The sequence below is a fragment of the Platichthys flesus genome, chromosome 23 (assembly GCF_949316205.1).
Source record: "Platichthys flesus chromosome 23, fPlaFle2.1, whole genome shotgun sequence".
Lineage (NCBI taxonomy): Eukaryota > Metazoa > Chordata > Actinopteri > Pleuronectiformes > Pleuronectidae > Platichthys > Platichthys flesus.
Genome location: NC_084967.1, coordinates 12,230,062 through 12,243,551, shown reverse-complemented (window position 1 = coordinate 12,243,551; position 13,490 = coordinate 12,230,062). Strand labels below are relative to the sequence as shown.

General features: G+C 42.7%; 2 protein-coding genes and 1 pseudogene across 2 annotated transcripts; all 3 read left to right on the top strand.

Annotated features, from left to right (window-relative positions):
• Positions 1–1,312: 1,312 nt before the first annotated feature.
• On the top strand, positions 1,313–4,618 carry LOC133949106 (E3 ubiquitin-protein ligase TRIM39-like). Its single transcript, XM_062383289.1, has 2 exons — positions 1,313–1,579; positions 2,641–4,618. Exon 2 carries the CDS (start codon positions 2,643–2,645, stop codon positions 4,272–4,274), a length of 1,632 nt encoding a protein of 543 aa, XP_062239273.1. The 5' UTR covers positions 1,313–1,579; positions 2,641–2,642; the 3' UTR covers positions 4,275–4,618.
• Positions 4,619–6,423: 1,805 nt separating this feature from the next.
• On the top strand, positions 6,424–8,714 carry LOC133948841 (zinc finger protein RFP-like). Its single transcript, XM_062382870.1, has 2 exons — positions 6,424–6,659; positions 6,741–8,714. Exon 2 carries the CDS (start codon positions 6,743–6,745, stop codon positions 8,444–8,446), a length of 1,704 nt encoding a protein of 567 aa, XP_062238854.1. The 5' UTR covers positions 6,424–6,659; positions 6,741–6,742; the 3' UTR covers positions 8,447–8,714.
• Positions 8,715–9,950: 1,236 nt separating this feature from the next.
• Positions 9,951–13,327, top strand: LOC133949134 (E3 ubiquitin-protein ligase TRIM39-like; annotated as a pseudogene).
• Positions 13,328–13,490: the final 163 nt, after the last annotated feature.

The following is a 13,490-nucleotide window of genomic DNA, read 5'->3' as shown; positions in this document are numbered from 1 at the left end:
CCCACTTCTTTCAATGCTTACTCGTGCGTCTATGCTCCTGCCCCCACACTGGTGTGTGTTTCTGTGTATGTGTGTTTGTGTGTGTGAGAATGACATATATGCACACATTATCATTGGGAGTAATTATGTCAAAACTGCTTCACCAATTTTCATGAAATTGTCTGTCAGGATGAGGAATGAATGAAGGAAGAAGCCAGTCAATTTTTGTGCAGATCCAGATCTGGGGTGTGAATCCAGGACTTTATTTTTCAATGTATTAAACATTGCGAAATACAACATTTTGTTTTACATTATTATCGATTTCTCAGCAAATCTGGATCTCAAATGAAAATCTGGATCTAGTGAATTTAAATCAGGTTTCACAAGGGGACTGTTGGGCCTTGGAGGTGTGAGCTCTGTGTGTGTTTGTGTGTGCATGCGTGTGTGAATGACACACAGGGGTCGACAACCTGCAGCTCTGGAGCCGCATTTGGCTCTTCAGCACCTGTGCAGTGGCCCCTGTAAAGTGCTGTGCATATTTTTCGTCGGTGTCTGTCAGTGATCTTGGAAAATTCACTAAACTGTAAACATTTTTGGTTTATTTTTATAAATCATAAACTTTATTACTGCAGATGTCTACTGTTAATCCACGGAGACCCACTAGGCTGTATACAATCGCAAATATCATGTTGTCTTTAGAGCGAATTGACTCCTCTGGTCTGAGCTGGAGATATGCTGGGTTTTACTTTTAATCTGAATAAACAGTGCTAACAAGCAAGCCCCTGTTTGTGAGGCAATGCATTGTCCATGTTGTGCAGGGGAAGGTAACCTTTATTATCAAAGGAACAATGTTGTCCACTCTTCTGAGCTCCGAGCTCACTGTGTCTCTCCGAGCGAGTGGGCGGGGACTGAGCCCCGGGCCCAGTGAGTGTGTGCACTGTTTAGGAGCACACACACACACACACACACACGCACTTCGCCCGCTCCTGGTATTTCATGATAGCCTGATACGATGATAATGATTTAAGAAATGAAAGTGACGTTCACTCGCGTTCATCCTGACGTTCACGTTAATCATATGAAAACTGATTTGTTAAGTTCACCGTTAGCGAAAAATATGAACAACACTGTACAGGGGCCATTGAAGAGCCGCATGGGGCTCCAGAGTCGCAGGTTGTCAACTCCTGTGAGGAACCGAATTTGTTTGATGTAATGGACATTTTTGTTTCTCCTTTGACATCAGTTTCTACTCCTTTAACTGTTTTCTGGAGACACTTCCGTTGTCGTTTTCTGTATTTGCTGCACGTTTCTGTAATGTCTTGTGTTGTGTTGTGAAATTGATGTAGATGATTTCTCACTTTGCCTATAAATTGTCCACTTGCATGTGTTTTCTTAAATTGCTGTGCGTTGAGCTCTCAGGGCCACCGTAGTTCCCAATTTTAACAGAGTGGAAAGAGTTAAACGAAACCAGGAAGTGGAGCAGAGCAGCAGGGGGAGGGGCCATCGGCAGCGTCATCAAGCTGAAATGAAACTCAACGAGGAAAGTTACAGTTTGCTCGTCACTTCAAGCTGCTGCTTTTGAAACTCTCTAACTTCACAGGTAAATTAAAACCTTTCATTGAATCTAACAGATTATTCAGCTCAGATATGAGTTATAACTACCTAGAGGAGAGCGGGGTAATGTGGGACATCGGGTCATGTGAGACACCCCCTGTATCTAGGCAACGGAACACATTTGTGGTCATTTGACCATTATGTTTTCAAGCCCCTCCCATTCCCCCCTTGCCATGAAGGAGAAGTTGGTGCTGATGCTGTGGAAAGTATTTTTTTTCACAAAAATTGAATCAGGTAGAAAAACTTATATCATACATGTTGGTGAACTTCCAACATATAAAACCGTGTGATCGATGCTAGCTGAAGATTAGCCTGAATTGCTTAGAGATGTTTTTTTTTCTAAAACGGTGTCTGTGGGGTAAAGTGGGACAAATGCTGTGCCATGCTGTACCATGAAGCACAGGTTAAGTTTAGTCTTAAACATATTTTAGTGTTATATTACATTATATGTTTAATTTTGAATGTCAAACATTGTAGAAAAGCCATCATGCCCAAACTACACCAGGAAGACAACCTGGGGCCAAACACCCCTCGCAGAAATGGAGAGTGCAGCCGCTGAGGTCATGCAAGGAAAGAAGTCCTTAAGAAAAGCTGGAAGGGATAGAAATATTGATAAGAAACCCCTCAAAAGATTCATAATGAAAAAAGAGAAAGGGAAAGTAAAATCAGTAGCCTGGGGTGCAGTAGCGGAGGTAAAGAGAATATTCACAGATGAGATGGAGGAGGAGCTTGCCAAACACTTGAAACAACTAGCTGACCAGTTCCATGGCCTTGCTCCAGTTAAGTGCAGTGAACTGGCATTTGAATACGCATCAAAATTCAATATCCCTGTCCCTGCCAATTGGACAGAGAAACAATGTGCAGGCAAGCTAGGGTGTGTAAGAGATCACATGAATCATAATAATCATAAAATGTGCTTAATTGACCAATCCCCATGATTCTGTTACTATTCTGTTTTACTGATATATCATTTTAGCTTGCCTAGAGGGTACAAATGTAAAAAATGTCCCACATTACCCTGCTCTCCCTTACCACGTTTTTGTCCAGATATGTCATCGGCCAGCTGTCGTCTGTCAGAGGAGAGGTTTCTGTGTTCCATCTGTCTGGACGTGTTCACAGACCCAGTCTTGATCCCGTGTGGGCACAACTTCTGCAGCACATGTATCAACACGTACTGGGACAACAGGGACATTTGCCAGTGTCCGATGTGCAATGAGAAATTCTCCACAAGACCTGAACTTCGAGTCAACACTTTCATCTCAGAGTTAGCTGATGAGTTTAAGAAGTTGGTTCAAGTCAAGACCTCAACTCCAGGCCCACAGCTTTCGGCGGTTGATGTTCTTTGTGACATCTGCTCTGAGATAAAAGATAAGGCCGTTAAATCTTGCCTGACCTGTCTGACTTCTTTCTGTGAGTCACACCTGGAGCCTCATCAGAGAGTTGCTGGGCTCAAAGGCCACACATTATTAGAGCCAGTGAAGAATCTTGACGACAGGATGTGCAAGACACACAACAAGATGACCGAGCTGTACTGCTTGAAGGAGCAGGCCTTCATTTGTGTCCTGTGTTTTATTGCCCATCACAAGGGTCACAACGCTGTCCCCCTGGAGGAGCAATATGAAAAAGTTGCGACAACAAAAGACGAGGCTCAGGCAAACATCCACAAGTTGATACAAACACGGATTGAGAAGATAGCTGAGGTTGAAAAAGTACTCCATGTCAGCCCGGTAGATTCTGAAAAAGAGAAACAAGCCGCCGTGCAGGTGTTCACCGAGTTGATCCAGTCCATTCAGGCGAGCCAGGCCGAGCTAGTTGAGGCGATCGAGCAGAGGCACAGTGCAATAAAGCAAAAGGGTGAGGAGTTTCTCAAAGAACTGAGGAGGGAAGTGACTGAGCTCCAGAGCCGAAGCAGTCAGCTGGAACATCTGTCACAGTCAGAGGATCACTATCATTTCCTCCAGAGCTTCCAGACCTTGTCCAAACCTCCACACAAGAGCTGCACCGATACAGATCTCTGCCCTGACCTGTCTTTCCAGGCAACGCGAGGACACCTGACTCGGCTGAAACAAAGAGTCGATGAAATAATGGAAGAGATTCCTGAGATCAGAATGAAAAGAATGAGAGAGCACGCGGTCGACTTGACCCTTGACCCTGACACTGCATTTTACTCACTTGTCATAAGCGAAGACGGAAAACAAGTTACAGAAGAAGACAACATTGAAGAGGATGAAGTTATCGACAATCCAAAGAGATTTGTTATATGTTGTGAGGTTTTGGCAAAAGAGGGATTCACGACAGGCAAGTTTTACTTTGAGGTGCAGGTGAAAGGAAAGATAAGTTGGATCATTGGCGTGGTCAGGGAGTCGGTGGATAGAAAGACCAACACAAGTGCTTCAGTTGAAAATGGATATTATACCTTTTCATTGTATGAGGGCAAATATCAAACAACTGCAGACTCAAAACCTGAAATATTGAAAGAAGAGCTTCAGAAGTTGGGCGTCTTTGTAGACTACACCAAAGGTGAGGTGTCTTTTTACAATGCAGACTCTAAATCACGAATCGGTTGTATTACGGGCTGCTGTTTTACAGAGAAACTTTATCCGTACTTCTGCCCTCAGTGGAATTATAATGAAAGAAACTCCGCCCCTCTCATCATTACACCTGTACCTCAAACTCACTAGTCCAACCGTCCCATTCTGGAGAACATGAAACCCATGAACACTAAGTGGGAATTTCTTTAAATTCGGTACAAACGTTCACTTGGACTCAAGAATGAACTGGTTAGATTCTGGTTGCCACTCGTCAGACGTCACGGTGGCCTCACAGAACAATAAATGAGAAACTGTCAAAGGGACCCCATATAAATCTAAAGTACAAAGTGCAGTGTTTCTAGTTATTGTGATTGTCTGATCCTTTTATATAAGAATGAAAAAGTTTACTGTCATAATGTGGTGTTGGTTTAATTCCAATATTTTTCAAGTGTTTCAATCGTTGAAATATTGAGATAATAAACTGCATATATACAGATTCATTTGTGTCAATCTTTCATGTCACAGCTCGGCTGGATTTATATATTAAAGACTAAAGAAGTTCCTCTACACATCACACTACTGGAAGGATTACAGTCCAAGGCCCCCACTGTTTGGAGCAGATCACAGGTTCATTATTTTGCACTGAGATAAATGTTAAGGGGCCTAAACTACATCTTATTACAAGAGACCTGTCTCAATGATTCTTGGTTCTTTACAGTTTCTGACACTAGTTTGTGCTCCTGCCCCCAAAATGGTGCGTGTGTGTGTGGTGATTGACATATAAAATGCAAACATTATCATTGGGAGTGATTATTTAGAAACCGCTTCACCAATTTTCATGATATTGTCTGTCAGGGATGGAAATGACCGAAGGAGGAAGCCAGTAAATTTTTGTGCAGATCAAGATCTGTGGTGTGAATCCAGGATTTTATTTTTCACTGTATTAAACATTGTGAAATTCAACATTTTGATTTGACATTTTCATTGATTTGTCAGAGAATATAGATCTCAAATGAAAATCTGGATCTAGTGAATTTAAATCAGGTTTCACAAGGGGACTGTTGGGCCTTGGAGGTGTGAGCTCTACGAAATGCCCTAATATGTGACACCAATGGTTGAATAGAGATTTAAATTTGGTATTTTTTCTTTATTCAGGGCAAGAATTAAGCGATTAATTAAACAACCTAGATAGTAAATGTAAAATATAATTATTCTGCACTCTAATGTGTTTTTGTTTTCATGGTAGGTAGGTCTGCATGTTTAAGTCTGTAAACAGTGTTTTGTCCAGAAGGCAGCTTCGCCCTCTGTAAAAGTGCATCGGAGCAAAGTTCAATCCACGTCACCGCTGCTTGTTGAGCCTGACCTCTTGTGGTCAGAGTTCCGTATCCGTCCTGCAAAGACAGAACAAGTCTTGGTTTCACAGAGTTAAGGAGGAATGATAACACAGCAGCACTATTCAGACAGAAAAATATCTTATCACGAAAAAAGGACTGACAAATCCTCTTTGCCTCGTGTGTTTGCTTGATTGGGAAAAGCCAGTTTGAACTGAGACCTTAGAGAGGTGCAGCGGGAACATGTGAGAATCTCCTGCCTGAATGCTTCAGTGACTATTCTGTGGAGCCGGGAGAAGGTGGAGGGATTTATCCCTCTGTGCACGGGGCAAGAGTTTGGATAAGGGGAGGTTATATGGTCCGTGTGTCAGTAAGTAAGTTAATTAGTAAAGTTTATTCAAAAGGCTGTAGCTCCTATCTCAGACCAAAGTCACACGGTGCTTCACATGAATAAAATAACACCAGTGACTCAGTAATACACAACGATTCTCTGCAAGAATAAACAGAGAAAAAACATGAACAATAAAAAAACGCATGGATTCCAACATTTGAATGCAGGTGAGACAAAGGCCGGAGTGAATAAAAGACGTTTTTAAAGGCTTCAATAGATACTTCAGAGTTTGAATCTGAAGGGAGTGTGTTCCATAGTGTTGGGGCCATGCAGCAGCATCGTTCAGCGCCACAGGAAGACAGCACAGAGGTGAGTTATTTCGTGAAAAGGGAATTAAACAGGATCAAATAGTAAATGCTCTCCGGTAATATAATGTTTTTCTAGTCCTGATGACCACTTCACCCTTTCACATACTTTCATACACTATGTGCAGCCCTTTCTCACACACTGTCGGAGCTGTGGGGTTCATAATCTTGCCCAAAGACACTCTGTGGGGAGATCGATCCACCAACCTCCTTGATAGTGGACGACCCGCTCTACCCCCTGAGCCACAGCCTTCCCATGAATGGCACGAAAGGTCATCATCCCAAATCCCTTTGTCTTAACAGCACGCTGCTACAACTTATTTAACATCCTTTGTGATTTTCCAATTTGAACAGAGTGGAAAGAGTTAAATGAAGCCAGGAAGTGGAGCAGAGCAGCAGGGGGAGGGGCCCTCACCAGCGTCATCATGCTGAAATGAAACTCAACTAGGAAAGTTACAGTTTGCTCGTCACTTCAAGCTGCTGCTTTTAAATCTCTCACACTTCACAGGTAATTTTAAACCATTCATTGAATCTAACAGATTATTCAGCACAGATATGAGTTATAACTGCCTGCCATGTTTTTGTCCAGATATGGCATCGGCCAGCTCGCTGCTGTCAGAGGAGACCTTCCAATGTTCCATCTGTCTGGACGTGTTCACAGACCCAGTCACGATCCCATGTGGACACAACTTCTGCAGCAAATGTATCAACACGTACTGGGACAGCGGGGACACTTGCCAGTGTCCGATGTGCAAATGGAAATTCTCCAAAAGACCTGAACTCCAAGTCAACACTTTCATGTCAGAGTTAGTTGTCGTGTTTAAGAAGTTGGTTCCAGTCAAAGCCTCAACTCCAGGCCCACAGCTTCCGGCGGTTGACGTTCTTTGTGACATCTGCTCTGAGATAAAAGAAAAGGCTGTTAAATCTTGCCTGACCTGTCTGACTTCTTTCTGTGAGTCACACCTGGAGCCTCATCGGAGAGTTGCTCGGCTCAAAGGCCACACATTATTAGAGCCAGTGAAGAATCTTGACGACAGGATGTGCAAGACACACAACAAGATGAACGAGCTGTACTGCTTGAAGGAGCAGGCCTTCATTTGTGTCCTGTGTTTTATAGCCGATCACAAGGGTCACAACGCTGTCCCCCTGGAGGAGCAATATGAAAAAGTGGTGGCAACAAAAGACGAGGCTCAGGCAAACATCCAGAAGTTGATACAGACACGGATTGAGAAGATAGCGAAGGTTGAAAAATTACTTGATGTCAGCCAGGTAGATTCTGAAAAAGAGGAAAAGGCCACCGTGCAGGTGTTCACCGAGTTGATCCAGTCCATTCAGGCGAGCCAGGCCGAGCTAGTTGAGGCGATCGAGCAGAGGCACAGTGCAATAAAGCAAAAGGGTGAAGAGTTTCTCAAAGAACTGAGGAGGGAAGTTACTGAGCTCAAGAGCCGAAGCAGTCAGCTGGAACATCTGTCACAGTCAGAGGATCACTATCACTTCCTCCAGAGCTTCCAGACCTTGTCCAAACCTCCTCACAAGAGCTGCCCCGACACAGATCTCTGCCCTGACCTGTCTTTCAAGGCAACGCTAGGACACCTGATTCGGCTGAAACAGAGAGTCGATGAAATAATGGAAGAGATTCCTGAGATCAGAATGAAAAGAATGAGAGAGCACGCGGTCGACTTGACCCTTGACCCCGACACTGCATTTTACTCACTTGTCATCAGCGAAGACGGAAAACAAGTAACAGAAGAAGACATAGAGGACGAAGTTACCGACAATCCAAAGAGATTTCTTACATGTTGTGAGGTTTTGGCAAAGGAGGGATTCACCACAGGGAAGTTTTACTTTGAGGTGCAGGTGAAGGGAAAGATAAGTTGGGTTGTTGGCGTGGTCAGGGAGTCGGTGGATAGAAAGATTAGGACAAAGATATCAGTTAAAAATGGATTTTGGACCTTTGCATTGGTTGAGGGCAAATATGTAACATCTGCAGACTCAAAACATGAAATATTGAAAGAAGACCTTCAAAAGTTGGGTGTCTTTGTAGACTACAACAAAGGTGAGGTGTCTTTTTACAATGTAGACTCTAAATCACGCGTCTATTGTCACATGGGCTGCTGCTTTACAGAGAAACTTTATCCGTACTTCTGTCCTGAGCTGAATGACAATGGAAGAAACTCCGCCCCTCTCATCATTACACCTGTACCTCAAACTCAGGAGTCCATCCGTCCCAATCTGGAGAATGAACACCAAGTGGAGAATTTCTTTAAATCCGGTACAAACATTCACTTGGACTAAAGGATGAAGTGGTTAGATTCTGATAGCCACTGGTCAGAGGTCACGGTGGCCTCACAGAACAATAAATGAGAAACTGTCACAGGGACCCCATATAAATCTGAAAAAAAGGGTTTGTACAAAGTGCAGTGTTTCTAGTTTTTGTTATTGTCTGATCCTTTTATATAAGAATGATAAAGTTTACTGTCATAATGTGGTGTTGGTTTAATTTAAGTTTTTTATCAAGTGTTTCAATCGTTGAAATATTGAGATAATAAACTGCATATATACAGATTCTGTTGTTTCATTCTTTCACGTCACAGCTCAGCTGGATTTATATATTAAAGACTAAAGAAGTTCCTCCACACATCACACTACTGGAAGGATTACAGTCCAAGGCCCCCACTGTTTGGAGCAGATCACAGGTTCAGTATTTTGCACTGAGATAAATGTTAATGGGTCTTAACTTCATCTTATTACAAGAGACCTGTCTCAATGATTCTTGGTTCTTTACAGTTTCTGACACTAGTTTAGTTTTACTGTACAGTGGAATTCAACAGGGTCGTTTCTCACATCTTTGTCTTTGTATCAGATTCGTCAATCAATGGTCATCTGCCCACTTCTTTCACTCCTGACTCCTGCCTCTGTGCTCCTGCCCCACGCTGGTGTGTGTTAGTGTGTGTGAGAATCTCCTGCCTGAATAATTCAGTGACTATTCTGTGGAGCCGGGAGAAGGTGGAGGGATTTATCCGTGTGTGCACGGGGCAAGAGTTTGGATAAGGGGAGGTTCTATGGTCCGTGTGTGAGTATGTAAGTAAATTAGTAAAGTTTATTCGATAGGCTGTAGCTCCTTTCTCAGACCAAAGTTACGGTGCTTCACATGAATGAAATAACACCAGTGACTGAGTAATACACAAAGATTCTAAAAACGCATGGATTCCACGATTTCAATGCAGGTGAGACAAAGGCCAGAGTGAATAAAATATGTTTTTAAAGGCCTCAACAGATACTGCAGAGTTTAAATCTGGAGGGAGTGTGTTCCACAGTGTTGGGGCCACGCAGCAGCATCGTTCTGTGCCACATGAAGACAGCACAGAGACAATTTATTTCGTGAAAAGGGAATTAAACAGGATGAAATAATAAATGGTCTGTGGTAATATGAAGTTTTTCTAGTCCTGATGACCACTTCACCCTTTCACATACTTTCATACACTATGTGCAGCACTTTGTCACACACTGTCAGAGCTGTGGGGTTCAGTATCTTGCCCAAAGACACTCTGTGTGGAGGTCGATCCACCAACCTCCTGGTTAGTGGACGACCCGCTCTATCCCCTGAGCCACAGACTACCTATGAATGGCACGAAAGGTCATCATCCCAAATCCCTTTCTTTTAACAGCACGCTGCCGCAACTTTTTTAACATCCTTTGTGAGTTTCCAATGTGAACAGAGTGGAAAGAGTTAAACAAAACCAGGAAGTGGAGCAGAGCAGCAGGGGGAGGGGCCCTCACCAGCGTCATCATGCTGAAATGAAACTCAAGGAGGAAAGTTACAGTTTGCTCGTCTCTTCAAGCTGCTGCTTTTAAATCTCTCAAACTTCACAGGTAAATTAAAACCTTCCATTAAATCTAACAGGTTATTCAGCACAGATATGAGTTATAACTACCTACCATGTTTTTGTCCAGATATGTCATCGGCCAGCTCGCTGCTGTCAGAGGAGAGGTTACTGTGTTCCATCTGTCTGGACGTGTTCACAGACCCAGTCACGATCCAGTGTGGACACAACTTCTGCAGCAAATGTATCAACACGTACTGGGACAGCGGGGACACCTGCCAGTGTCCGATGTGCAAATGGAAATTCTCCGCAAGACCTGAACTCCGAGTCAACACTTTCATCTCAGTTAGCTGATGAGTTTAAAAAGTTGGTTCCAGTCAAAGCCTCAACTCCAGGCCCACAGCCTCCGGAGGTTGACGTTCTTTGTGACATCTGCTCTGAGATAAAAGAAAAGGCTGTTAAATCTTGCCTGACCTGTCTGACTTCTTTCTGTGAGTCACACCTGGAGCCTCATCGGAGAGTTGCTGTGCTCAAAGGCCACACATTATCAGAGCCAGTGAAGAATCTCGACCACAGGATGTGCAAGACACACAACAAGATGACCGAGCTGTACTGCTTGAAGGAGCAGGCCTTCATTTGTGTCCTGTGTTTGAAAGCCGATCACAAGGGTCACAACGCTGTCCCCCTGGAGGAACAATATGAAAAAGTGACTGCAACAAAAGACGAGGCTCAGGCAAACATCCAGAAGTTGATACAAACACGGATTGAGAAGATAGCTGAGGTTGAAAAATTACTCAATGTCAGTGAGGTAGATTCTGAAAAAGAGAAACAAGCTGCCGTGGTGGTGTTCACCGAGTTGATCCAGTCCATTCAGGCGAGCCAGGCCGAGCTAGTTGAGGCGATCGAGCAGAGGCACAGTGCAATAAAGCAGAAGGGTGAAGAGTTTCTCAAAGAACTGATGAGAGAAGTGACTGAGCTCAAGACCCGAAGCAGTCAGCTGGAACATCTGTCACAGTCAGAGGATCACTATCATTTCCTCCAGAGCTTCCAGACCTTGTCCAAACCTTCTCACAAGAGCTGCCCCGACACAGATCTCTGCCCTGACCTGTCTTTCCAGGCAACGCTAGGACACCTGACTCGGCTGAAACAGAGAGTCGATGAAATAATGGAAGAGATTCCTGAGATCAGAATGAAGAATGAGAGAGCACGCGGTCGACTTGACCCTTGACCCCGACACTGCAAATTACTCACTTGTCATCAGCGAAGACGGAAAACAAGTTACAGTAGAAGACAAATTTAAAAAGGACAAAGTTACTGACAATCCAAAGAGATTTCATGCATATCGTCAGGTTTTGGCAAGAGAGGGATTCACGACAGGGAAGTTTTACTTTGAGGTGCAGGTGAAAGGAAAGATAAAATGGCTTGTTGGCGTGGTCAGGGAGTCGGTGAATAGAAAGACCACGATAGGTGCGTCAGTTGAAAATGGATATTGGATCGTTAGATTGGATGAGGGCAATTATAAAACATCTGCAGACTCAGAACCTAAAATATTGAAAGAAGAGCTTCAGAAGTTGGGCGTCTTTGTAGACTACAACAAAGGTGAGGTGTCTTTTTACAATGTAGACTCTAAGTCACTCATCGGTTGTATCACGGGCTGCTGTTTTACAGAGAAACTTTATCCGTTATTCTGCCCTCAGTCGAATTATAATGAAAGAAACTCCGCCCCTCTCATCATTACACCTGTACCTAAAACTCACTAGTCCATCCGTCCCATTCTTGAGAACATAAAACCCATGAACACCAAGTGGTAATTTCTTTAAATTAGGTACAAACATTCACTTGGAATCCAGGATGAACTGGTTCGATTCTGGCCAAGGTCAAAGGTCGCACTGGCCTCACAGAACAACAAATGAGAAACTGTTGATTAATTATCATTTAAATCAAAGATCTACTGATGAATTATATTGGGCAAAGTTCAAAGGGACTCCATATAAATGTGGGAAAAGTTGTGTTTCTAGTTATTGTTATTGTCTGATCCTTTTATATAAGAATAGTAAAGTTTACTGTCATAATGTGGTGTTGGTTTATATTCAAGTATTTTATCAAGTGTTTCAATTGCTGAAATATTGATGTAATGAACTGTATATATACAGATTCTGTTGTGTCATTCTTTTATGTCAGCGCTCGGCTGGATTTATACATTAAAGACTAAAGAAGTTCCTCTACACATCACACTACTGGAAGGATTACAGTCCAAGGCCCCCACTGTTTGGAGCAGATCACAGGTTCAGTATTTTGCACTGAGATAAATGTTAAGGGGCCTAAAAGACATCTTATTACAAGAGACCTGTCTCAATGATTCCTGGTTCTTTACAGTTTCTGACACTAGTTTAGTTTTACTGTACAGTGGAATTCAACAGGGTTTTTTCTCACATCTTTGTCTTTGTATCAGATTTGTCAATCAATGGTCGTCTGCCCACTTCTTTTACTCCTGACTCCTGCCTCTGTGCTCCTGCCCCCACACTGGTGTGTGTATGTGTATGTGTGTGTGTGGTATGAAATCAGTGGGCAGCAGGATGTGGAAATCAACAGGACACAATATATAAAGTAAATCTGTACAGAAACATATAATTACAAATGGAGGAAAGTATTGTGCCTATATCTTTTATATTGTTGAAGCTTGTCTGTGGAACTCAACAATATGATAGACGTTTGAACAATAATACGTTGTAACATTATAATTTGATATGAGTCATGTTAAAATGTGAAAATGGTTTATGTATAACAGAAGGTTATCAGGTCATAATGTGATACGTTCTACGTTATAACGTGACAATGTTTGTGTTTTAATAATAATTAGTTATCTTATTACAACATAAACTGTAACTCTAAACTTTACATTTCATAATGTGATACGTCTTAACGTTACAATCATAAATTATAACCTCTAAATAGGATTTTTTATGCTATGACGTGAAAGGTTCTAGGTTGAAACATGTTACTGCTCCGTTCATTATTTTTATGTCGTGGCAGCAATATTCTTCCGTACAGTGCATCGCCTTCTGTAACAATCATGGATGTATATCTAAAGGAAACAATATGAAATTGCAGCTCTGGACAAACTGGTTGAACAGCTGTTGGTTTCTAATTGGTGCTTGTCCTAGTCCAGCTAATTTTAGGACACCAGTCCTCGATTCTGATTGGCTATCACGACAAAAAACAACTATAGTACAAGTCAAAATGTGCACACCTGTGCATGCGTCCAGAAACATACATGGAGTTATCTCTGCTGCTTATATTATTATTTCTAAATTGTATTTAGGTTGAAGACTGATAAAGCATCTTAATGCTTCACCTCGGTGTCGTTGTTATTTTTTCCAACATAGGCTCAAACACCTATGTTATATAATCCGGCAGCTGAGGAGCTGCGCTTCTGTTCCTACTGGAAAGTGGAGTGAGGAGGCGGAGGAGAGCAGAGATGTATGTCCTTTAATGGCTCCAATTATTATATATGC